The 27,009-nt window shown below is 43.7% G+C and overlaps 1 protein-coding gene across 2 annotated transcripts in view; it reads left to right on the top strand.

Moving 5' to 3' along the window:
• The window catches only part of GABARAPL1 (GABA type A receptor associated protein like 1), a 304,763-nt gene that overhangs the window by 233,578 nt on the left and 44,176 nt on the right, over positions 1 to 27,009 (top strand). For both annotated transcript variants that reach the window (XM_070741835.1, XM_070741837.1), the window contains one exon: positions 11,182 to 11,300. In XM_070741835.1, coding sequence (XP_070597936.1) covers positions 11,182 to 11,300 — 119 coding nt within the window. The remainder of the gene's footprint in view (positions 1 to 11,181; positions 11,301 to 27,009) is intronic.

The following is a 27,009-nucleotide window of genomic DNA, read 5'->3' as shown; positions in this document are numbered from 1 at the left end:
GGCTCAAACTTAACCATAACAAGACCAAGTGGCTGTGGGTATTGCCTCTGAAGGATTATATTAACTGTCCATCCTTAGTTCTGGGAAGGAAAATATTATCTCCCTCAGAACAGATTCGCAATCTGGGTGTCCTCCTAGACCAATGATAGTGAACCTTTTTTGGTTCACGTGACAAAAAGGGTGTGTGTGGGGGTGCTAGCTTGTGAGACGTTCCCACGCCTCCTCCCTTCTACGTATGCACACCCCCCATGCTCCCCCCTCACACATGCATACAGACCTTTCTGATGCCTGGTAAGTGAAAAAAAATGTCCAACAAAGAAACCAGAAGTTCAGAAAAACGCACTTCCGGTTTGTCCATTGTGCTGTTTTGGACCGAAACACGATTCCTCAATTTCCAGAAAAAAAAGAGAGTTTCCTTAGAATGCAACCTCTCTGCTCAAAGTACTATCTCCTGAAACAATTGTGCTTCACCGAGGCTGCACAACTCTCCATGACTCTTTCACTTCCCATGATGGAGCAAAAATTTAAAAGCTCCCCCCCAAAGTCTACAAGTTTAGCTGCAAAGCCTTGTTTCCTGCCACTCTGCCTCCTCCAGGGCTGCAGCTATAGTTTTGTCCATACCCGCTTTTTATTATTTAAAACTGACAAAAAATGGAAGGGAACTTGAAGGTCTTCTAGTCCATCCATGCTCATCCCATGTACCACTGCGGACAAATTAATTGTCCTTTTAAAAAAGAAATCCACAGCATTGCTTCTTCTTTTGGCTTGCAAAATACTCCGCAACCCTTCCCTGGAGCTGCAGCTCTCTCACTGGACTTACCTGGTTATGGTGAGGTTACATAGAAGTGGTGAGAAGAGCCTTCAAACTACAAGAGAAGCAGTTACAAGAACATGGGGAGTACATGCGGTTGTGTGATCACAGCTTCCAGCTGCCGGACCCCTTTTGCTTGGGCTCATCATCATTTGAAGGACGAAGCTGAGCAGGGTCCCTGGAAAGAGGAAAGGGGCAATTTGGCAGTAACGGCGCGCTCACCAACTGATGTTTTTTTAAATAATAATAATAATAATAATTATTATTATTATTATTATTATTATTATTATTAATTAGATTTGTATGCCGCCCCTCTCCGAAGACTCAGGGCGGCTCACAACAACAAAACAGTACAAATCCAATAATTAAAACAATTTAAAACCCTTAATATAAAAAACAATCATACATCTCATACAAACCATACGAAAACGGCCCAGGGGAATCAATTTCCCCATGTCTGACGACAGAGATGGGTTTTAAGGAGTTTGCGAAAGGCAAGGAGGGTGGGGGCAATCCTAATCTCCAGTGGGAGTTGATTTCAGGGGGTCGGGGCCGCCACAGAGAAGGCTCTTCCCCTGGGTCCCGCCAGATGACATTGTTTCATTGACAGGACCCGGAGAAGGCACAACATCCCAGAAAACCAAGAAGAACCACTTGGCTTTTTTCCCCTCTGCTCCCATTACCTTCACCTTCGCCAACCTCCCTTGCACAAAGTTTAGGCGGAGACACCAAAGCTTTTCCTAAAAATAAGGAGCGTCACCTTGGGCTCAATGGTGCAGCAAAGGCGGGGTGGAGAAGAGCGACTCTGGCCATTGTTGCCCTCAACGTCACAAAGTTGGGCAGTTCTCAGCTGGGTGGTGGTGGTTGTGTGCCAGCAAACTGCGGCTGAGGCACGGTCCTAGGGGAGAGCTAGCCTGCCGCTTAATGTTTGCTGCTTTGCTGCCCCAGCTTTTGACCCCAGAATATTTGTGTTCCTGGCAGGTATGCATTGCAGCTGATGCTGCCTGCAGTTGGCTTGCTTCCTGTCTTTAGGAAAATGCGGGGATACTACAGCCCTTCCCCAATATTTGACTTGCAAACTTCATGCAAGGGAAGGTGGTAAAGGGAAGGGAAGAGCCAAATTTTAGATAGGACACCTGTCTCATGGCCCACCCAGCCTCCACCTGCTCCGCTCCACTCCACCTGACCTGTTACCCCCCAAATACACGTCTTACCTGACACTTGTAGCTCCGTTGTGTTGGTGGTGTTGTGTCCAGGGCAGCCCATTCTAAAAGAAAACATCTCACAAATTTAATCAAGCTTTCTTCCATTGTCTGCAGTGGTACTTGAATGGGGTGGGCTTTTCTAAATAGAGACTTCATAGTAGCCAAATCCTAACACGGAATCATCATCGCTTTCCTAACCAACCCAAATAGGTGTTGAATTATTTACTTGCGTTCCCCAAGGCTGCCACCCTGGGTCCGCTTTACTTTTGCCCATTGAATGCTATTTTTTTATTGATTATATATATGGCAGGACAGTTGTAATCTATATGAGGTTGCAGAAGACTTTTTTGCACTACAGGCTTCAGGGAAGCTTTCCTGACCTCTCTGGAATGCAAGAAACAGCACAACGGCAAACTGGAAGTGCATTTTTCTGAACTTCCAGTTTTTCCGTTAGGAAACTTTTTTTTGCTTCTGGGGTTTCAGGAAAGCTTCCCTGACTACTCCAGAGTGCAAAAAACAGCACAATGGCAAAGTAGAAGTGCGTTTTTCTGGACTTCCAGTTTGTCCATTAGGGGATTTTTTTTTGCCTCTGGGACTTCAGAGAAGATTCACTGAAGTGACCAGAGAGCGAAACAGCCTTTCGAAAGCCGAAAATCAGCTGGCCAATGTGCATGCTGATATAGACCAAATTTTCATATGCCCTAGGTTCACCATCATGGTCCTAGACTCTCAGCTGAGATTGGACCAACATCTGACAGCTGTAGCTAGGGGGACCTTTGCACAGGTTTGCCTGGTGCACCAATTGTACCCTACTTGGATTAGGAGGCTCTTCTTACAGTCATTCATGACCTTATCACCTCACAGTTAGATTATTACAACGCACTGTACATGTGGCTCTCCCTGAAGAGCGTTCAGAGATTATAGCTGATCCAGAATGCAGCCATGTGAGTTGTAGGTGAACCTAGGTACTCCCACATTACACCAACTCTGCGAGTTGCACTAGCTACCAATTAGTCTCTGGATGCAATTCAAGTTGTTGGTCATTACCTTTAAAGCCGTACATGGCTTAGAGGCAGACTATCTTCTACCACATAGTGCCCAGTGACACAATAAGGGTCCACAGTATTGGTCTTCTCTGAGTCCCATCAGCTAAATAGTGTCGGCTGGCAGGGCCGCAGGGGAGATCCTTCTCCGTGGTGGCTCCGACTCTCTGGAACCAGCAACTTCCTGAGATCCGGACTGCCCCCACCCTACTGGCCTTCCAGAAAGCTGTAAAGACCTGGCTTTTCTGGCAGGCCTGGAGCCATTGATTGGATGGTATACCATCGAGATCTAGTCATAAATGGCATGTATGGTTTTTCTTTACTGTAAATTTAAATTTTTTAAAAAAGATGTCATAATATGCTGTATGCTTTGTATTTGGGGGGGGGGATTCTGAACCGCCTAGAGTCCCTAGGGAGTTGGGTGTCATACAAATCAATTAAATAAATAAATAAATAAATGTAAAGACATCCTGCTAATTGGTTTCTCTGTCTTTTGCTATTGATTGTAAACATGGAATGATTATTAGTCCTCAGAATATGTAGTGTACTGATAATTTTGTTGTGTTGCTATGTCTTTTTTTTATTCTTTTGTTTATGACTAGTGATGGGCGAACCTGACAAAGTTCGGGTTCAACGGATTCAGGCGAACTTTGCATGAAATTCGGGTGACATTGCCGAACTCGAACGCCAAACTTTTCTGAAAATAGAGACACGTGCAAGAAAGGGGGCCCCCATGACGTCAAAGACCTGCCCCCGGAGTCCCAGCGTGGGATTCCCCACCTCCTTTTGCTTGCAGCATTGCTGCAATGTCCGTTAATGTAATTACTTGACCAATCGCAATGACATCTGTTCGCAATAAGGTTGAGGAAATTTCATTTGAGAAAGAGGGAATGATGTTTGGAGGCAGGGGACGGTGTGGGAGAAGACACATATAAATTGGCTTCAGGAAAGATTATTAACTTAAAATTGCCCTAGAGACATGTATAAGATTGAGGAAGTGCAACTCCCATTGGAATTTTCATCACGTAGTCTATACTGTTAACAGCACTGCCCCAAAGCTTTCCATTAGCCTTCAGAACAGGCTGAAAAAGAAATGTAAAACAGATGTGGTATTCTCCTGGAGTCTGTGGGTCTTCACTTTTACTCACCCAAGCAGATGAGTTTTAGAACCCCCTGCTGCCGTTTCGCCATGGCCGTTTTGACGTCTGAGGTTGCTGCGCTGCACTTTTTATTAGACAGAGAAAGGAAAGGCAGAGAAAGAAGGCAGCCCTGTGGTTGGCCACAAATTAAATTGAGAGACAGTGCTAGTGGCTTTTAGTGGATTTTTCAGAGTAATCACATATGCAGCAGGCACCCACCAGATTTTTCCCAGTAATCCCATATGCAGCAGACACCACCTTTTTCACAGTAATCCCGTGTGATGGAAGGGCATGCGCTCTGTGGCACTATCGGTCTCTGGCCGCTATGACCAGTAGTAACAGCTTTAGGCTTCAGATTAATAGAGAAAGGAAAGGCAGCCCTGTGGTTGGCCAAAAATGAAACTGAGAGACAGCATTAGTGGCTTTTTCTTGCATAGAAAAAGGAAAGGAAGAGAAAGAAGGTGGCCCTGTGGTTGGCCACAAATTAAATTTACAGAGAGCTCTAGAGGCTTCAGATTAGACAGAAAAAGGAAAGACAGAGAAAGAAGGCGGCCCTGTGGTTGGCCACAAATTAAATTTGCAAGAGGGTGAACGGGGATGCAGAGTAGCAGGAGGAGGCAACAGCAGCCACCCACCAGATTTTGTACAACAATCCCATATGCAGCAGGCACCCAGATTTTTCCCAGCAATCCCATATGCAGCAGGCATCACCTTTTTCACAGTAATCCCATGTGATGGAAGGGCATGCGCTCTGTGGCGCTATCGGTCTCTGGCTGCTGTGACCAGTAGTAACAGCTTTAGGCTTCATATTAATAGAGAAAGGAAAGGCAGAGAAAGAAGTCAGCCGTGAGAGAGATGTACCGGCCCTGGCCATGTTTACTGGTCCACGTGTTGGTGGTGAGGTGGACACAGGAACTGACAGCATTTTGCAGTGCACACCAAATTTTCTCTACTATATGTTGGTGCAGGGCAGGGATGGCCTTGCATGAACAGTAATAGCAGCTGCGAACGGAGTATTGTGTGACAGCCAATTTAAATAATTTCCTGAAACTTGGTGTCTCCACCAGGCGGTAGGGTAGCATTTCAAATGCCAGCAGCTTTGAAATGCTGGCATTCAGAGCTAGGGCTCATGGGTGGGATGGGCCGAACCTTCGTTTTCTCTCCTAAGTTTGAAGGATGGACAGCTGAATGCTTCCCTGGGACGGTGTAGACATACTTGGTGATACGGTAGTACCATCCTCTTTCCAGGTGTTACTGCTCTTCTTCAATCCCTGCATTGTCTTCTGCGGCTAGTGTTGGCTCAGGCGTGAGACTAGGCCGATATGTCTGCTGGGGTATGCCAACCCCAAACCAGACCCCCAGTAGCGTCCCTGCAACACCTCCCCTCCAGGGAGGATTGGGTCTGGTTCAAAAGAACCAGAATCCCCAGATAGCAGGGATTCAGAGTCCCCCCATTGGAGAGGGGAAATTCCATGCTGCCGTGGCCATTTGACCCCGCCCCTTCCCCTCTATTTTATATTTGAGGGACCTCCTCTCACCGTCAACGCTGCTGCTTTTCCTCTTGGAGTGAGTCCCTCTGAAGCTCCTTGCAGGTCCCTCAGAGAGCCATGTAGGCGGCGCAGCTGCTGCTCCTCAGCGGCTGCACGCTGCTCCTGTTGGCACCAGAGGTGCACGGCTGCAGGCCGGTCCAGGTGCTGGGCAGCCATAGGTGCTTGTAGGTGAAAGGGATGAGCTTCCTGGGTGGGCAGTGACGGCTGCACAGCACCTGGGCTGGCCTGCAGCTGCGCACCTCCGGCGACAAAAGGAGCAGTGTGAAGCCGCTGATGGGGAGCAGCAGCTGCACCTCCTTCATAGCTCTCTGAGGAGAAGTGCAAGGAGCTTCAGTGGGACTCGCTACAAGAGGAACAGCAGCAGTGTTAGTGGGAATGTAGCAGCAGCCCCAGCCATGTGGCAAGGGGGGCAGGTGAACCGGCCTGCTCTGGCCGCTGCCAATAAATAGCGAAGGCTCCATGGTTAAAAGCATCCCCGCCACCACCAGAGCTGCTGCTGCTCCTTTCTGACTGCGCCTCAGCTCGCAGAGCACAAGTGAGCGACAGAGCGGGGAACTTGAAGAAATCCAGATCGGGGACCGCCACAGGACTACACCCAGCCCCATGGCCAGCGCTCTTTGCCCTCCCTTTCCTCCTCCTCACTGCCTCCTCGGGAACCTGGGGGGGGGGCCGAGAGGCAAAAGACCCACCTCCATGGACTCGCTCACCTGTTGTCATTGGGGAAGGCAGACGTGCGCCTCCGCCTCTCCCCCAGGTTCAAAACGCAACAAAGCTAATTTAAGACTGTCAAAATTTCAAATCTGAGGAAAAAGAGCTTCTAAAATAATGTCGACATGCACAAATTAAAAATATAAAACTCCCGCTCCTTCTCCTAAAAAGGCTTCTTCCAGACACGGAAGGGAATGAAAAGTAATGAATCCTTTGATTGCCTGGTGGCTAAGTGTCCCCTGCGTCCAAAAGGCCAGTGTGAAAGTGCTTTTGAGCCCGTTCGGCGAAAGCACTAGGGAGAAAAGGCAGTAATGAATGGCTGGGGGGGAGAAGCCAAACAGATTTGGAGAAGTGGAGGAGGCTAAAAGTCCTAGACCCTCTCATCAGTAATATTTATCAGGTCCAACAAAAGAGACATATTGCAGATCCTGTTGGCCAGGGAACTTCATCAGGCAAGACTTAAGAAGAAAATGTTACTGACATGGGTCTCATCCTGGAACATTGTTAATACTGGGTGAAGGTCGTCCCAATTCTACTAGCATTTCAGAAGAACCTTAAAACATAACCATGTTTTAGCTTGGAGATCCCCTGATAGAGTGGAGCTTGCTAGATGGCTACATATGACAATTAACAAAATGCATTCTCTGTATGTTTTACGACCATTTTGTTTTTTCTTGTTTTTATGAAATTTTATTGGTGATTTCAATTTTTTAAAAATATTTTGATTATGTATGCTCCCCAGAATCAAAGTTGAGAAAGGCAGCAATGCAAAGGTAATTAAACAAAATAAATAAATAGGTTAAAAGGGGAGACAAGAATACCAATTCAGAAAATCAAATACTACTATAGGTAGTCCTTGACTTACAAACACAATGGAGCCCAAAATTTCTATTGTTAAATGAAGTATTTATAAACTGAGTTGTGCTTCGTTTTACAATCTTTCTTCCCACACTTGTTAAATGAATCACTCCAAATGATAAGTTAGTAACCCAGTTGTTAAATGAATCTGATGGTGTGAATGATGAAATCTTTTATACCTGTCTCTACAAGGGTGCACCATGAACCATCCATGAATGGTACATCCTAATCAAGTGATGATGAACCTATGGCACACATTCTACAGGTGGCACTTAGAGTCATGTGGCAGTGGCATGCAAGCTGTTGCCCTAACTCAGCTCCAGCCTGCATGTGTGTGCTGGCCAGCTGATTTTTTTGACTCATACTGAGGCTATAGGAGGATGTTTTCAGCCTTCGGAGGGCCTACATGGGGAGTGAGTGGGCGTATTCACCCTTCCCAGGCTCCAGGGAAGCCTCTGGAGCCTGGGGAGGGCAAAAAAATGGGCCTACTGTTAGGAGACAAGGGAGCGGGGGAGGTGACATTGTGCACACAGGTGCAAGGGTAGGGTAGCATGGGGGGCATTGAATTATTGGTGTCCGAACACGTGTGCATGCTTTTGACAGCCAAGGAAAAATAGGTTTGCCATCACTGCCCTAAGTTCTAGGGAAACCTCTGGAGCCTGCGGAGGGCAAAAAAAGGGTCTACCAGGCCCACTGGCAGTCAGGAAATGGGCCTCCAAAGGGGGAGGGAGTGAAGCTGTTTTCACTTTCCCCAGACATTGAATTATGAGTGTGGGCACTCACATGTGTCTGATAGCGCACGTGCCCATGCTTTTGTCACCAGAGGAAAAAAAGGTTAGCCATCACTGTTATGAACTATTCTGTTTATTCCTTGTCTTTAATTTGTAATGTCAATCTATCCCTCTTCACACAATCCAAGATTTTTCTAATTATCTTTTCATCTGTAGGAGTATCTTCATTTTTACAATATTGTGCAAAGATAATTTTTGCTGCTGTCAACACATGTAATATTAGATATGTATTCCATTTATTATAAAATTGTGGTATGATACATAACAGGAATATTTATTTATTTATATGTATTTTCATCCCAAATTCTTTTGCCAATGGACATATTTTCACATATGATAGTATCTGATTGCATTTCCAACATTTAGCAATTATGTTTCAGAACATCTTTGCTAGATTTGCTGGTGGCAGATATCACATATAGAACATTTTACACAGGTTTTCTTTGTAAGTAGTTGCCATTGTCAACTACTTACAAATTCCTGTCCCAAAGTTTTTGCCAATTATCTAACTCTATAGTATACAGTGTTCCCTCGATTTTTGTGGGTCCGAACTTTGCAAAAAGTCTATACCACGGTTTTTCAAAAAATATTATTAAAAAAATATTCCGTGGTTTTTTTGCACACCAAGGGTTCTCTGGAGCTGCTCGATGTACAATACTGTGCGTTTTAACTCTCCTTCCTCCCTCCACTTCAGCTGTCCTGCTTCTTTAAATAAAAGCTCCATTTCCGCGCCAGCCTTCCGACCCCACCCCTTACTGCCACCCGCCACCGCCACAGCGAGCGCAGCAAAGCCCCCTGCTTGCTGCCCTGTTGCCCCTGTGGGTTCTGGGAGTAAGTAAAACCAAGAATGAAGGAGAGAGGGGGAGGAAGGAAGGGAAGAAAGGGATACTTCACGGAAATTTGACTTTCGCGGGCGGTCTCGGAAGGTATCCCCTGCGAAAGTCAAGGGAACACTGTATCTCCAAAAATTTGCCCATTATCATTGTTTTTTTTACTTGTTCATCTTTCCTTTTGATGCTTAACAAATACCTATATATTTTCTTTATTAATTTTTCATCCATCCCTAAGTATCTGATCAAGCAATATGGGTTCTTTATAAAAACCGTACGTCTTAGCATTTTTCTCATATCTTGATTGTATTTGCATGTATAGCCACCACATTAGGTTCATCCATTGGTTCTACAATTCCTGCTTAGCTTTAAATTTAAGTTTCTTCATTTAAGATATCTTTATATGTTATAGTTTTTCCGAATTTGACAACATTTGGATGTATCAGAGCTTCCTCTGTTGAGAGCCAGAGTGATATTTTGATATTATTTTTTGATTTCACTTTTCCCATACTGAGAAAAGAACATTTCTTAAATATTGCCTTTGAAAGTATGTATTTTATTCTTTTCATATCACAAGATAGCATACCACTCCAGCTGAAGATCATGTCCTTCCAATAATAGTGGAATTCTATGCCTCAAATTTACTCATTCTTTCATCCAGAAGCCTTTTAATAAAGCTGCCATTCCAGCAGTCCAAAACCCCCATGGCTTCTAAATTCCTGCAGCATTTTCAATATTATTCTTGCTTTTTCCCCTTCCCTATTTCAAAATCATTTTATTCAATTCAAAGTATTTTTTTTCTAATTTTATTGGAAATGTTTGAAAGAAAAATATTCTCGAGAGAGAGCTTTAAAAGGAATAGTCATTGAGTTCACCCCATCACCCAGGAGTGACAAGGGAACTCTAACAGAATGACAATTCCTTGGTAAGTTACCCTGTGATCCCTGTAACAATCCCAACAGAGCCAGTTGTGCCTTCCTTGGGGCAATAAGGAGAATGAGCTTAGCCCTAATGTGGTGGAAAAACTGGGGGTACTGCTTAGGGATCTGAAAGTACTTATGGCTTTCTGGCAACTGGAGGGCTCAATGGCAGAGGGGCTCCTGCAACATTTGTCACCGAGACAGTAGAAATGAAAATGAGCCCTCACAAAGAAACCAGAAACATTGCGCACCAAGCCTGGATAGACATGGTTGCTGAAGTGAAACCCTTCCATAAATTGGACGAGGCAAATGAGTCAGCAGAGAGAAGTTGAGGGAGCCTAAGAGAAAAGACAGCCATGCAATGCTTTGTGCTGCCAGCAAGAAAGTGAAAGTAGAGGCACAGTTTCACTTACTTACTTACTTACTTACTTACTTACTTACTTACTTACTTACTTACTTACTTACTTACTTACTTACTTATTATTTGACCTTACTTATTGGAAGGGACCTTGTAGGTCATCTAGTTCAACACATACATCCTGCTCAAGAAGGAGTCCCTACATCATTTCAGACAAATGTCCGTCCAGTCTCATCTTGAAAGTCTCAAGTGTTGGAGCTCTCACAATCTCCACAAGCAAGCTGTTCCAGTGGTACTGGTTCACTCTTTCTGTCAAGAAAATTCTCCTTATTTCCAGGTTGAATCTCTCTTTGGTCAGCTTCCATCCATTATTCCTTGTCTGGCCTTCTGGTGCTTTGGAAAAAATAGTCTGACCCCCCCTCCTTTCTGTTAATGTCTTTCTGAACCCACTCCTGAAGGCAAAGCAAAAACAGTTTGAGTACTATTTTCCCCAGCAGTCTCAGCAGTTTCAATTGCACCGTGACCGGGTTGATAATCTCCACTATGGGGAATGGCCCTATGAATTTAAGTCCCAGCTTCTTGCTGGGGCATATTAACCTTAAGTATTTTGTGCAGAAGTAGACATTGTCAGGGTGCCAAGTAACAACCCCAACGCAAAAAGACTCCCAAGTTCCACTTTATTAGAGATGTCATTTTGGCACAGAGAGGAGGGGGGGTCACACTGTTTTCCAGGGCACCAGAGGGCCAGACGAGGAACAATGGTTGGAAGCTGACCAAGGAGAGATTCAACCTAGAAATAAGGAATAACTTCTTGACGGTCAGAGCGATCAACCAGTAGATCAGCCTGCCAGCAGAGGTTGTGAATGCCCCATTACTTGACACATTCAGCCTAATGATGTTGGGAGTTATCTACTATATATCTGGTGCATTTTTTCTTTACTATTTCTTACCTCCTCTGTTTTTTCTAGTTGGTCAATTCTATTTCTTGATTCGAAAGCGAATCCACTTGAGGCCAGAAGATGCCTTGTTCTTCTTTGTCAACAACACTATTCCTCCTACCAGTGCTACTATGGGTCAGCTGTATGAGGTAAATACTAGCATTCCTTCTATTTTAATGGTGGAAATGATGAAATAGTGCATAGTAAATAATGTGGCTTTGTTTATTTGTACAGTGCTTTTGCTTTCTACATGAAACTAAATTCCACTTGTCCATTTTTCCATTGCACCTCAAAGCTTAATCTCTGAACCTTTTCTATTATTTTCTGAGGGACTTTCAAGTGGAAAGACTTACTCATTCTGAAATCAACAGATGCATGGCGCTTTATTTATTGTTATGTATTCTTGCTTGTTTGCACACTTGCCACCTCCTGTTCATCTACCCAGAGGCAGGCCTCAGGTAGCAGGGCAGCCCCACAAGTCAGGTCTATGGCTGAGCACACGAACCAATGCCATTCAATGGCCTGGGTTTGCTGTTCACTCACATGCACTGGTCTTATTTTTTGAGCCTCCAACTAGAAATGTTGAAATGTCGATTTGGCTCTACCCCAGATACTGTAAGGGAGAACCCATTGCCGCCACAGTTAACCCCAGCTGGATGGGGTTAGCAGGCTCACAGGAACCAATGAGCATGCAGGAGTTGACAGTGTCTGGCAGCAACCTATCAGCTGAGAGGCTTCACAGTACATGGAATGCAGGTGGGTCTGGGGTGCTGCGACTACCAGGCTGGCCCTTAAAACAGCAGGCAGAGACAGAGGCATGGGAAGGCCCTGGCAAATAGGAAAGATGGGGAGCCACCATCCCCAGGAAGCATCTGGGACTCTGCAGCACAGGTGGGTCTAAGCCCTGCAACTGCTGGCTGACCCTCCGAGTCGCAAGTGGAGGCATATAATCTGGACTGCCAGATGTGACAGGTGGCCACGTGACCTACCAGATGTGTTGGACTGCTGTGCAACTACGTGCTCTGTCCTGTCACAGCGGCCATGGGCAAAGGCAGATAGTGGGGTTGTGGTGAGGCAGCCCAGCCTGTCACCACCATGCCAGCAATGCAGGTTTTTGACTCACTTGTGCTGTGTGGGCTGCAGAGTCTCAGCTGCCTATTGGGAACAGGGGGTCCTTGCCTTTCCTATGTATTGTGGCCTTTGCAAGTGGGACAGGCAGGGCCGCCGATAGACGGGTACTACTGGGAGCGCTGTACCGGGCCCCGGGCAAATTGGGGCCCGCAGTCAGCGGCTCCTTGCACATGCCCAGTCTGTACCCTCCCTCTTTTGCCGGCTGCCTGCCCTTACCAGCAGCAGAGAGAGAAAGAGAGAGGTAGAGAAGGGCTTATAAGGGGGGCGGCGAAAGGAGGGTAATTATAATTTTATTTTATTTTTAAGCGGGAAAGCGCCAAACCGAGACAAACGTGCGCCAGCCCTCGCCACGTGCGTGCCGTGGTGAGGCGACTGAGGAGATTTCCGCCGTCTGGGGGGGAAAGGCGCGGGCCCGACGTGAGGAAACTCGAGGGAATTTTTTAAAAAATGACTTTAATCATAGACGGTGGACGAGCCCGGAGGGATGTGGTGGCTCGCCGGGATGTGCTTGTGGGTCGGCGGGGCTCTGGCATGGACGCCGGGGCAGCCGCGCAACCTCTACCGCCCCTTCAACTTGAGCTCCCTAGCGGCGCTCTTGGCTCCGTTCAAGACGGGCGCCGCCGGGACGTCGTTGGCGGAGTCTCCCGCTGCAGCGGCGGGCAACCGAGTGGAGAAACTCGGGCGTGCTTTCAAGCGGCAGGTGAGGCAGTTGCAAGAGAAGAGCGACCGCTTGGAGCTGGTCTTCCTGGTGGACGAGTCGTCGAGTGTGGGCCAGGCGAACTTCCTCAGCGAGCTGCTTCGTCAAGAAGCTGCTCTCCGACTTCCCGGTGGTGGCCACGGCGCTGGGGCCATGCGGGACCGCTTATCCAGGCGGGCGTGGACCAACAAGCCGCCTTCCGCTCTCTCTCTTTCTCTCTCTGTTGCTGGCGTGGTGTATGAGAGAGAAAGAGAGAGAGCGGAGGGCGACGAAGAGCTCGCTGAACACTTCGCCCCTCCGCTCGCCCGCCCGCCCACGAAGACGGGCTGCCAGTGGACTTCAGCAAACTTTCCGCCGTCTGACGTTGGGTTGCGCCAACCTTCTTCGCGCCCCTCTGCGAAGGAGGCGGACCTGCTTTGCTTGTCATCCGGCTTCACCTTGGCCTCCACCCATTTGTCTAGCTCGCTTCCAGCGCGTTTCTCTCGCTCCCTCTTTGGGGCGAGGCGTTTCCATCTTTTCCTCAAAACTCCCCCCCTTCTCCATCTTCACACACACACACATGGCCCCACACCGCCTCCACCACCCGGTAACGCGCCCGATCTCTACCTCTCTCTTTCTCTCTCTGCTGCTGGTGTGGTGCATGAGAGAGAAAGAGAGAGAGAAAAAAAATAAGGGAGAGAGAAAGAGGGAGAAAGGAAGAGGAGAGATAGAAAGGGGGAGAGAGAAAGAGGGAGAGATAGAGAAGGAGAGAGAGAAAGAGAGAGATACAAAGAGAGTGAGTGAGAGGAGAGATAAGAGAGAGAGAAAGAGAGGGGCAGAGAGAAAGAAAGAGGGACAGAGAGAAAGAAAGAGAAGAACAGAGAAAGAAAGAGAGGGACAGAGAAAGGGAGAGAGGAAAGAAAGAAAGGGAGAGAGAAAGAGGGAGAGATAGAAAGAGAGTGAGTGAGAGAAAGAAGAGAGAGAGAGAGAAAGAGAGAGGGGGAGAGAAAGAGGGAAAGATAGAGAGGGAGAGAGAAAGGAAGAAGAGAGAGAGAAAGGGAGAGAGAGAAAGGAGGAGACAGAGAGAGGGAGAGAGAAAGAGGGAGAGAAAGAAAGAGAGTGAGTGAGTGAGAAAAAGAGAGAAGAGAGAGAAAGAAAGAAAGAGAGGACAGAGAGAAAGAGAGAGAGAGAATTAGAAAGACAGAAGGACAGAGAGAAAGGGAGAGAGAGAGAAAGAGGAAGAATAAATATTAAATATTGTATTTGTTCCCATTTTGTTTTTTACTTTAAATAAGGTATGTGCAGTGTGCATAGGGATTTGTTCACACGTTTTTTTAATAGTCCGGCCCTCCAACAGTCTGAGGGACAGTGAACTGGCCCCCTGTGTAAAAAGTTTGGGGACCCCTGATCTACACTGTTCAAAAAAATAAAGGAAACACTTAAACAACACAATATAACTCCAAGTAAATCAAACTTCTGTGAAATCACACTGTCCACTTAGGAAGCAACGCTGATTGACAACTTGGAGTTTATATTGTGTTGTTTAAGTGTTCCCTTCACTTTTTTTTGAGCAGTGTACTTTGAAATTAACTTGGATACCACGGGCTTGTTCAGACCTGCGTTCACCGATGGGCGTAAAAACTAGATCGAAAAGGATATTGAGATGTGAAGCAATATGAAATTGTAGTTGGTTATTTTTTTAACAGCTCCTATTTTAATACCACTGATAACTACACAACTCCCTGGATAATTAGAATAGAATAACAGTGGGAAGGCACCCTGGAGGTCTTCTAGTCCAACCCCCTGCATAGACAGGAATCCTACACTACTTCAGACAGATGATTTTTTTAAAAAAGTAGTTATTATGTAAACATTAAAAAAATAAGATAGTACATAATCTATCATTTTACAATATACTTATTTGTTTGTTTAAATTTTGTATTTGCATTTTATAAGACAAGCAACAAAACAACACACCATAACAAACACCACCCCCGTCCCTTTTGAACTGTTATCCTCACAGTTCCTTCTTTATATAGTTATACGGCCTGTAACATCAGCGGTTATTATATGATTATTCTATAGTTCCAGTAAAACTAAGGTCAAGTTGTTGCTATCATAATCTTATGAATAAAGTTAATTCTGGGAACATCGGGTTTTATTTACAGCTATTTTCAGATGATTATCTAACATCTTCTTAAAAACTTTAAAAAAGTAGTTTTAAAATGGCGGGGGGGGGGCCCCCAGACACTTAGGCTGTATGGGGCCCCAAAATTCCTGATGGCGGCCCTGGGGACAGGCATGGGTGGGTGGGGTGGCAGGCTTGCTGGGAGGGAAGGTTTGATGACGGGAGCCAAGCATGCAGATGTGCTTATGTTTATAGTCTGTCCCTGTCTATTGGAGCATAGAGCTCCAATGCCATTTGTAATGCTCATAACTTGCACACTTATGCTGACTAATCTGAAGGCAACTCCCACTTTCTTTTATTCCTTCAATGAGTGCATATCCACTATACCCATGATGGTGAACCTATGGCATGTGCAGGCAAGCGAACCATTGCCCAATCCAGCTCCACTGAACATGTGCATGCCTCCCGCCAGCCAGCTGGTCTTCAGGTTTCTGCTGAATATACACCAGGGCAGGGCATATTCATGTGCTGTACTGCGGTCAGAAATTGGGATAGAAGACATGGGAGAGAGGAATCCAGGAGGAAATTAGCTTGCACTGGGGAAAATCATTGGGATAGATCGCAGAAGGCATGAGGGAGAAATCCAGGGGAAAACTAGCACACACTGCAGAAAGACATTGGGATAGATCGAAGAAGGCATGGGAGTGAGCAGTTCAGAAGGAAACTAGTGCATACTGGGGAAAGACATTGGGGTGATTAGAGGAGGCGTTGGAGGAAGGAATTCAAGAGAAAACTAGCACGCACTGGGGAAAGACATTGGGGAGAAATGTCAAGAATTTCTGCATTCAATATTTGTTTATCTTCTTCACTTACTATTTTCCTTTTTTAAAAAAAAATATTTTTATTGATTTTTAACAGTTTTTATATCACACAACATAAAACAGTGCATAGTGAATTGTGCCCACCACCCCGACACACACACATTCCCCACCACCAAATTGGGGGTGTTTCTTGTATAGTCCACTTAACCCAAGAGCAATATATCTGTTTACATATTATAGAGTGATTCCAATTTATTTCTTGTAGCTTAGTCTCGGATTCTGCTCGTCATATATCGTCTTACCTTGTCCCACCATCCCATCAGCTGTCCCAATTCATTATCCGAATTTATCCTTTTTTCCATAATTTCAAATTGAATATGGTCCACCATGTACCTATACCAATTTCACATTGTCCATTTTGTCGCATCCTTCCAACCCAAAACTATTACTGCCTGAGCGCTTTCTATTGCTGCTTTTTTTATTTCTCTAAATTCTCCCATCGCATTGCTTTTTACTAGTACTGCCATTTCCTTAGTGATTGTCCATTGTATATTTAGCATTCTATTGATATCCTCTTTCACTTTTTGCCAAAATTCCTGCACTATCGGGCATTCCCAAAACATATGCATAAACACTCCTTTGTCTTGACGCCCATGCCAACAATTCCCCCTGACATTCTGCTGAAAATGTGCGAATTGAACAGGAGTAAAATACCACTTATGTAATATTTTCCTTGTGATTTCCCTGATTCTTGTATTTTTAATTTTCCTTATATTTTCTACTATATTTTCCATCTCTTGTACCTCTACTTGTATCTCATTTTGCCACCATTTAGTCAATCCATCAATCGTATCCCCTTCTGACTGCACTAGCAATTTCTATATATTGGTTGCTTGCGCCTTTATCCCCTCACTTTTTTCTCTTATTATTTTCTCTAACCCTGTCTCCTCCCTCCATAGTACTTCTTTATTCTCCCTTTCATTAAGATATTTACATATTGCATTTATTTGTAGCCACCTTCCCTTACCTAACCACCATTCTATACGATTTCTACTTGGCCTGCTATCCTTCTCATATAACTGTTCTATCTTAGTTATCCCTCTTCCCTTCAACTCTCCTATAACCCTATTTAAGTTAGTTTCATTTTCTCTATTTATTACATAAAGCAATGACAGTTTAGATTTATATAATCCTATTTTCCCCTGCCATTTTTTCCAAATTTCCATAGTCCCTTTCATTGGGCCTATTAATTTACCTGTCACTCCTATTCCACTTTCTAAAGATTAATTCTCTATTCTTCATCCCGTTTATCTGTTTTTCCAATTTCACCCATTTATTTTCACATAATTGCAACTCCATTAACCTTTCCATTTGAAAAGCTTCCCTATACAGCTCCAAACATGGAACTCCCCATCCCCCCTCTTTTTCATTCGCAATTAACCACTTTTTCCTTATTCTTGGTCTCTTATCTTCTTCAATCCAATAATTTAGTTTTTTGTCCCACTCTTTAACCTTACATGCCGATAGCCCCCCCCCCCCGACAGCACCTGAAATAGGTACATCATCTTGGGAGCTATCATCATTTTTAAAGCTCTTATTTTAGAGAGTCTCCTTAGCTTTTTCTCTTTCCAGCTCCTCATCTGTTCCAATATTTTCCTCCATATTAATCTATAATTCATCTCTTCAATTTTCACTGGGTTTTTCAATAACCAAATTCCCAAATATTTTATTTTTTTAAGTCCTAATTTCAACCCTGATTCTTTCCTGATTTCTATCTGTTCTCTCGGATCTGTATTTAAACACGTAATCTCTGATTTTTCCATATTAACCGACAGTCCCGATTCCTGCTTAAACTCTTGTAAAATGTTTATTATACCTTTAATCATCTCCATCGGGGTCTGGGTCAATATAATTGCATCATCTGCAAATAAATTTATTTTCATTTCTAATTCCCCTATTCTATATCCTGCCCAAGTGTTATCTTGTCTTATCTTATTAGCTAAGATCTCTATTGCTATTACAAATAATTTTGGAGATAAAGGGCATCCCTGCTTTGTGCCGTTTAATATTTTAATACTCTGCGTTCTTTGTCCATTCACTCTTATATTCACTTCATTTCCTTTATAAATCTCTTTTATAGTTTTACAAAATTTTCCCCCCATATTTAGTTCATTACATAATTTATATAAATAGCTGTGGTTAAGTTTATCGAACGCTTTATAGACATCTAATTTCAAAATTCCCAATTTCCTTTTAGTAGCGGTAGCATGGTGCATCACATTCATTACATTTCTAATTGGTTCGCTTATTTTCCTTCCCTTCACGAATCCATATTGATCCTCTTCAATTATTTTTGGTAAAATATTTTCTAATCTATTTGCCAATATTTTCATAAATATTTTATAATCCTGATTTGCCAAACTGATCGGACGGTAAGACCCAGGCTCTCTTAAATCTCGACCCATCTTCGTAATGGTAACAATTTCTGAAAGCTTCCATGTCTGCGGGATATCACGATTTAACAATATATTATTGAACAGTTTCCCCAAATGGGGCAACAATACATTCACATAAGTTTTATAAAATTCCCCTGTAAAGCCATCCGGGCCCAGTGCTTTGGCTTGTTTTAAGCCTTTAATTACTCTAGCAATTTCATCTTGTGTAATTTCTGCATTCAAAATTTGTTTATCTTCTTCACTTACTATTTTCCCAACCTCGAGGACTCCTATCTTCACTTGCTCCTCTTTATATAAATCTTCATATTTCCTCATTATCTCCTCTAACTGCTCATTACCATATCTAACCACTCCACTAGTGTCCCTCAATGCTAAAATACATGATTTTTCTTTCCTGTTCTTCAGCCATTTGCTGCATTGATCTTGTCCCCCAGCTCTGTATTTTTTGTCGCATCATCATTCTCATCTTGTTCCATTTGATCTCATCATACACCATCAATTGTTTCTTTTTCAATTTTAATAAACTATTCCAATCTCTACTTTTAGTTAATCTTGACTGCTCTTGTATCAAATCTATTTCCCTTATCTTCCTTTCCCTCTCTCTACCCCACCTCTTCCTAATATCTGCTTCCATACATATACATTGTCCCCTCATGAAAGCCTTACATGCATCCCACACAATTGATTGTTTAATACCACCCACATCATTAATTCTAAAATATTCAGATAACTCTGTTTGCAATTTCTCTTTATCTTGTTCCCTAGCAGTTACAACTGCATTATATCTCCAAATTCTTTGATTACGTTCCTGACCTATTTCTAATTCTGCCAATAGTGGGGCATGATCTGATATCCAAATACTTTTAATATCTACTTTTTTAACTTGTATATTGCCCCCCCATTCATTAATATGTAATCTATGCAGCTAAATGTATGATATCTTGCTGAATAATATGTAGTTCTGTTTAAAATATCTGCATGAAGATCCACCATATTAAGTCTGTTTAAATGTAACATCCTACTATTTGCAGTCCCATTTGTTAATTGCATATTAAAATCTCCTGCCAAAAAAGTTGAGCCCGCCATAAAGTTGTCTAACTTCCTCTTAGTATTCATTATAAATTGTTTTGTTTTCACATTTGGGGCATAAATTGCTGCTAATGTCAGCTTCTTTTGATTTATTTTCCCTTTAACAAATATCCACCTTCCTTCTCTGTCTTTCTGAATTCCAACCTCTTCAAAATTAACCCTCTGATGAATCAGAATAGCTGTACCTCTACTATTTTGTGTTCCTCTAGATTCAAACACCCATTTCCAATTTCTATCATGAATCAATTTATCCCTTCCTCCCCGTCTTTTATGTGTTTCTGTCAAAATCATAATATCCACCTTATATTGCTTAGCCATCCTTAATATCCTAAAACGTTTCAAATCCGATCCCAAACCATTCACATTTAAAACCATTATCTTACACTCCATCATAATATACCAAAATCACCCTTTCCCCCTCTTGTTTTGCCCTTGGTTTATTTTCCCCCCTTTCTTTACCCCTATTACCCCCCCAACGTGCCTCCCTCTTTGTCCATTCATGAGGCATATTATCTTGATTGCGTTCTCACTCAACTAGCTCCTCTTTCAACCCTTTTTAATTGTAATAAAGAGAAATCTTCTCCCCCCCTCCTTTCTCCTTTAAATAATTCCTTCTTTAACTTTAACTTCTTTAACCCCCTTTTTCTCCCCCTTAGACTTCCCCCACCGAATAACCAATATACAGGAATCCCAAGGCATCTCCAAGAAAAAAAATATATATTTTTTTTTAACAAGACAAGGAGACCAAACAACATCACTTTCTGGCTCTCTTCTCACACAGAGCCCGTGTTTTTCTCTGCTCCTTTCTGATGGCCTCCACCTGCCCAGTTAACTCCTTCATCTGCTCTTCCCTTCGTCTTTCCTCATCGTCTGGGGTACTACGACCGTCAAAAGCCTCCTCTCCTTCTTGTGCTAGTGCTCCAGTTTCATCAAACTTAATCCCCAGTTGATCCAATAAAGCCTTTCCCTCCTCCAATGTACATGCTCTGTACATTTTATTTTCCTGGAACACCAAGATAGCCACTGGGTACCCCCAGCTAAATCTCCTTCCGCTTTGATATAAACGGCTTGCAATTGGTTTCAAAACAGCTCTCGCTCTCAGAGTTTCCCAGGAAAGATCCCTCAGAACCCTTATCTCATTTCCGTCTTGTTTAAGGCTTGTAGAAGTCTTCAAAGATTTATAAATCATCTCTGCTTTTTTTTCACTGAGGAAAGCCACAACAATGTCTCTCTGCCTCCCATCTCTTCTTGCTGCTGCCCAGTGAACTCGCAATAAATCTTCCAAGCTGATTTGTATGCCTGCTTGTTTATTTAACCAAGCGCAGACTGCTTCTATTAATTTTGGCAAAGTCCATTCTGAACCCACGCAGATGCAAATTTCTTCTCTGACAGTCCTCCAGATTGGCAATTCTATCATTCATTTGTTTAATTATTTCATCATGATCCTTCACTTGTTTTTCAACTTTCTGTATCTTTCCAGCAGAGGATTTCTCCTCCTTTTTGATTTGCTTTACTTCTGAAGCCAGATCACCCATTGTAGTTTCTACTTTAATAAATCTCTGCTCAAATCCAGAACAAATGTCCAGCAATTTATCCAGGTTTTTTTCAATGTTCGCTAAGCTGGAAACATCTTCTTTTTTCCCTCCCTCCGCCATTTTAAGATTTATTGTACTTACTTATCACTTCCTTGTTATAGCGAAAGAACCTCCGTCTTTGCTTGAAATCGTAAATCTTTAAATTCTCTTTGATGTCCGTAGATTCCTGTACCTCCTATTTTTTTTTCCTAAGAAGGATTTATAGTATTTTTAAGGGAGAGTAATCCCTTTACATTATATATTAGTTCGGAGCCAGAGGTAAAGTGCCTAGAAACCAAATCGGCACATGCGCAATCTCTTCACTTACTATTTTCCCAACATTAAGGGCTCCTATATTTACCTGCTTCTCTTTATACAAATCCTCATAATATTTGCTCATTATCTTCTCTAGCTGCTGTTTACCATATCTAACCACTCCACTGTGGTCTCTCAATCCTAATATACATCTTGCCATTTGTTGCATTGATTTTGTCCCCCAACTCATTATCTTTTGTCGCATTGTCACCCATCTATATACTTGATAACCCATATAAGGAGAAGGGTGGCATAAAAGTCGAATAAATAAAAATAAATATACCGTTTTCCCCAAAATAAGGCACTCCCTGATAATAAGTAAAAATTAGTAAAGAATAAAGCAACACAGAATTAAAACTGGTATATAATCTGCCCAATGTAACCCTGCCAGGTTACATACCCTTCACCAGGCACTGAGTTGTACACAAAACAAGGTAGCAGGAGTTAGATCACGGGTAGAAGCAAATGGCAGAGACAATTCTAATTCTTAGCAAAACAATTCTTACAAAAGCAAAATAGCAAGTTAAATTAATTTGGTTGATTCTACTATTATTATGTCCATTGTTTGCACTATACTAAATTAAAATTGGACTGAGAAAGCTAAGAGCCAGACTGGATCAGAATGAGGTGGTCTCAATCTTTGCTCCAGAGTCTAATTATGGTTATTATGTATACCTTATATCAGGCCTACTCAGGGCTAGGGTTAGGGCTAGGGTTAGGGTTAGGGTCCCGTCAACTAAACAATGTCATCTGGCGGGACCCAGGTGAAAAGCCTTCTCTGTGGTGGCCCCGACCCTCTGGAACCAGCTCCCCCCAGAGATCAGAATTGCCCCCACCCTTCTTGCCTTTCGTAAGTTGCTCAAAACCCACCTCTGTCATCAAGCTTGAGGGAACTGAACTATTATTTATTATTATTATTTATTGGATTTGTATGCCGCCCCTCTCCGCAGACTCATGGCAGCTAACAACAATGATAAAAAACAGCATGTAACAATCCAATTTAATAAAACAACTAAAAACCCGTATTATAAAAAACCAAACATACACACAAACATACCATGCATAACTTGTAATGGCCTAGGGGAAGGAATATCTTAACTCCCCCATGCCTGGCGACAAAGGTGGGTCTTGAGTAGTTTGCGAAAGACAAGGAGGGTGGGGGCCGTTCTAATCTCTGGGGGGAGTTGATTCCAGAGGGCCGGGGCCGTCACAGAGAATGACATTGTTTGGTTGACGGGACCCGGAGAAGGCCAACTCTGTGGGACCTTATCGGCCGCTGGGATTCGTGCGGTAGAAGGCGGTTCCGGATGTATTCTGGCCTAATGCCATGTAGGGCTTTAAAGGTCATTACTAACACTTTGAATTGTGACTGGAAACCAATGGGCAGCCAGTGCAGCCCACGGAGTGTTGCAGAAACGTGGGCGAATCTAGGAAGCCCCACGATGGTTCTCACGGCCGCATTCTGCACGATGTGAAGTTTCCGAACACTTTTCAAAGGTAGCCCCATGTAGAGTCAAAGGTAGCCCCTTGTAGAGACTACCCTTTTCCCCCTAGGCCTATACAATTTATGCATGGTATGTTTGTGTGTATGTTTGTTTTTAATAAGGGTTTTTAAATTATTTTAAACATTAGATTTGTTACATGCTGTTTATTACTGTTGTTAGCCACCCCGAGTCTATGGGGAGGGGCGGCATACAAATCTAATAAGTAAGTAAGTAAGTAAGTAAGTAAGTAAGTAAGTAAGTAAGTACGTACGTACAAATTATGGAAAGGCAGGGTATCAGTAGATAGCCAGAATCTCAAAGACAAAGTCAGGAAAGCAAAGGCTCAGAATGAACAAAGACTTGCAACAGAAGTCAAAGATAATTTTAAAAAATTCTTCCAGCATATAAATAACAAGAAAAAATTCAGAGAAACAGTTGGTCCACTAAAGAAAGAAGATGGCAAGGAAGTAACAAGCAACAGAGAGAAGAGCTGCTTCAACTCATTCTTTGCTTTGATCTTCATGCAAAAAGGAACTATAGCCCAACCTCCCAGAAACATACAATGGGGAAAAGAAGTATTTAGTCAAACACCAATTGTGCAAGTTCTCCCACTTAATAAGATGAGAGAGGCCTGTAATTGACATACCGTATTTTCCGGCGTATAAGACGACTGGGTGTATAAGACGACCCCCTAACTTTTCCAGTTAAAATATAGAATTTGAGATATACTCGCCGTATAAGACTACCCCCGGCAGGGAGAGCAAAGGTGGCAGCGGGAGTAGCGGAGGCGAGGCGGAGAAGAAAGAAGCAGCGGAAAAGTATAGTGTCTGAGCGGCAGTCCCCTTGGGACTGGGCGGCATAGAAGTATAAATAAATAAATAAATAAATAAATAAAATCTCTACTTTTTTATTAAAATAAATTAATAATAAAACAAAACCAAACTCTATTACTATTAAAACTAAAACAACCAGCAAATCCAAAAACATAACTATTAATAAAAACAGGTGAGGGCTGGGGTTTTTTTCTGTGTTATTATTTAAGTGCTTTTACCATATGCTTTAAATCAAGAGTCACTTCTCTCTCTATTTCTCTCTCTTTCCTGTCATTCTCTGCCTCAATCATTTTCTCATTTCTCTTCCCCCCTTTTTTCTATCATTTCTCTCTCCCTCTCTCTTCCTTCCACTCCTTTCTCTCTCTTGCTTTCTTTCCCTCTCTCACTCTCTCTTCCTTCCTGTCTTCTCTCTTTCTCTCTCCCTTTCTTTCCTTCTCTCTTCCTTCCACTTTTTTCTCTTTCTCTTTTCCTTCCTTCCCCTCCCTCTCTCCCTTTATATTTATCTCTTCATTCCTTCCTCTCTTCCTCCCTTTCTCTCTCCCTCTCGTTCATTTTTCTCTCTCTTCCCTCCCTCCCTCCTTCTTTCCTCTCCTCTATCCCTCCCTCTCTTTCCTTTCTCTCCACGTCTCCGGCTTTGCTGACATGCACAAGGCTCAAGCCAGCTGCCCGGAAAAGCCATGAAGGTCCTCCTGCCCCCCACCCCCAGCAGAAAACACAACGGAGGTCTTCCGGTACCAGCTTGAGCCTCGCGTTGCTCCACCCCGCTTTGCCTGTCATCCTGGACCTCCGTTGTGTTTTCGGGGGGAAGCGGCGGGAAAGCCCTGTGCTGGCCAGGAAAGCCGGGTTTGCTTTCCGTGAAAGCAGCGCGCCTTTTAAACACGCTGCTTTCTTGCAACATTTTCCTGGGTGGGTGGGGGAGGAGGCCACTCCCCTCCCACCCCCCAGGAAAGAGGTCCAGGAAAGCAGCATGTTTAAAAGGCACGCTGCTTTCACGGAAAGCAAACCCGGCTTTCCTGGCCAGCACAGGGCTTTCCCGCCCCCCCCCCCCGCCCCGAAAACACAATGGAGGATTACAGGCAGGACGAAGCAGGGTGGAGCAATGCGAGGCTTAAGCAGGCAGCTTCGGCGCGTTTCTTTCGGCGGAAGAGGAAGCGAGGGAGCGGATCGGGCGGGGGCAGCGCCTTCTACTGTCGGCGCCTACCCGCACCCCCATGGGCTGGCAGGGGGATGCACGCGGGGCTGTATTTTGGTCTGCGCGGGCGCAGCCTATGGGGAACGGTGCTGTGGAATCAGTATCCGGCGTATAAGACGACCCCCCACTTTGGGAAAGATTTTCAGGGGTTAAAAAGTCGTCTTATACGCTGGAAAATACGGTAATCGGTAGACCTCAAGCACAAGAGACAACATGAGAAAATACATCCAGAAAATCAGATTGTCTGATTTTTAATGAATTTATTTCCAAATTATGGTGGAAAATATGTATTCGGTCAATAACAAAAGTTCATTTCAATACTTCATTATATATCCTTTGTTGGCAATGACAGAGGTCAAACATTTTCTGTAAGTCCTCACAAGGTTGGCACACACTGTTGCTGGTATGTTGGCCCATTTCTCCGTGCATATCTCCTCAAGAGCAGTGATGTTTTGGGGCTGTCGCTGGGCAACACGGACTTTCAACTCGCTCCAAAGGTTTCTTATACGGTTGAGATCTGGAGACTGGCAAGGCCACTCCAGGACCTTAAAATGCTTCTTACGAAGACACTCCTTCATTGCCCTGGTGGTGTATTTGGGATCATTGTCACGCTGAAAGATCCAGCCACGTTTCATCTTCTGTGCCCTTGCTGATGGAAGGTGGTTTGCACTCAAAATCTCACAATACATGGCCCCATTTATTCTTTCATGTACACGGATCAGTTGTCCTGGTCCCTTTGCAGAGAAACCACCCCAAAACATGATGTTGCCACCCCCATGCTTCACAGTAGGTATGGTGTTCTTTGGATGCAACTCAGCATTCTTCCTCCTCCAAACACAACGAGTTGTGTTCCTACCAAACAGTTCTACTTTGATTTCATCTTACCATATGACATTCTCCCAATACTCTTCTGGATCATCCAAATGCTCTCTAACAAACTTCAGACGGGCCTGGACATGTCCTGACTTAAGCAGGGGGGACACGTCTGGCACTGCAGAATCTTGAGTCCCTGATGGTGTAGTGTGTTACTGATGGTAGCCTTTGTTACGTTGGTCCCAGCTCTCTGCAGGTCATTCGCTAGATTCCCCCATGTGGGTATGGGGTTTTTGCTCACCATTCTTGTGATCATTTTGACCCCACAGGATGAGATCTTCGTGTAGTCCCAGATCAAGAGAGATTATCAGTGGTCTTGTATGTCTTCCATTTTCTAATTATTGCTCCCAGAGTTGATTTCTTCACACCAAGCTGGTTACCTATTGCAGATTCAGTCTTCCCAGCCTGGTGCAGAGCTACAATTTTGTTTCTGGTGTACTTCGACAGTTCTTTGGTCTCCATCATAGTGGAGTTTGGAGTGTGATGGTTTGAGGTTCTGGTTAGATGTCTTTTATACTGATAACAAATTCAAACAGGTGCCGTTACTACAGGTAATGCGTGGAGGACACAGGAAGCTCTTAAGGAAGAAGTTACAGGTCTGTGAGAGCCAGAAATCTTGCTTGTTTGTAGGTGACCAAATACTTATTTTCCACCATAATTTGGAAATAAATTTGTTAAAAATCAGACAATGTGATTTTCTGGATGTGTTTTCTCATGTTGTCTCTCATGGTTGAGGTCTACCTATGATGTCAATTACAGGCCTCTCATCTTTTTAAGTGGGAGAACTTGCACAATTGGTGTCTGACTAAATACTTCCCTCTCCCCACACACTGTAATTGTAAAAAAACAGACTGGAAACAAAAGTTAAAATTAGCAAAAAAAATCAGTAAGAGAACACATGTCTGAACTTGATAAATGCAAATCATCAGGACCTGGTGGAATATAAGCCAGCGTTCTAAAGGAGCTGGCAGAGGTCATTTAGAAACATAGAAACATAGAAGACTGATGGCAGAAAAAGACCTCATGGTCCATCTAGTCTGCCCTTATACTATTTCCTGTATTTTATCTTAGAATGGATATGTTTATCCCAGGCATGTTTAAATTCAGTTACTGTGGATTTGCCAACCACGTCTGTTGGAAGTTTGTTCCAAGGATCTACTACTCTTTCAGTGAAATAATATTTTCTCATGTTGCTTTTGATCTTTCCCCCAACTAACTTCAGATTGTGCCCCCTTGTTCTTGTGTTCACTTTCCTATTAAAATAACTTCCTTCCTGAACCTTATTT

This window comes from Erythrolamprus reginae, chromosome 2, assembly GCF_031021105.1.
Source record: "Erythrolamprus reginae isolate rEryReg1 chromosome 2, rEryReg1.hap1, whole genome shotgun sequence".
In the NCBI taxonomy this organism is placed as follows: domain Eukaryota; kingdom Metazoa; phylum Chordata; class Lepidosauria; order Squamata; family Dipsadidae; genus Erythrolamprus; species Erythrolamprus reginae.
Note: the sequence above shows the minus strand (reverse complement) of the source record. Positions and strands in the feature narration are given on the sequence as shown.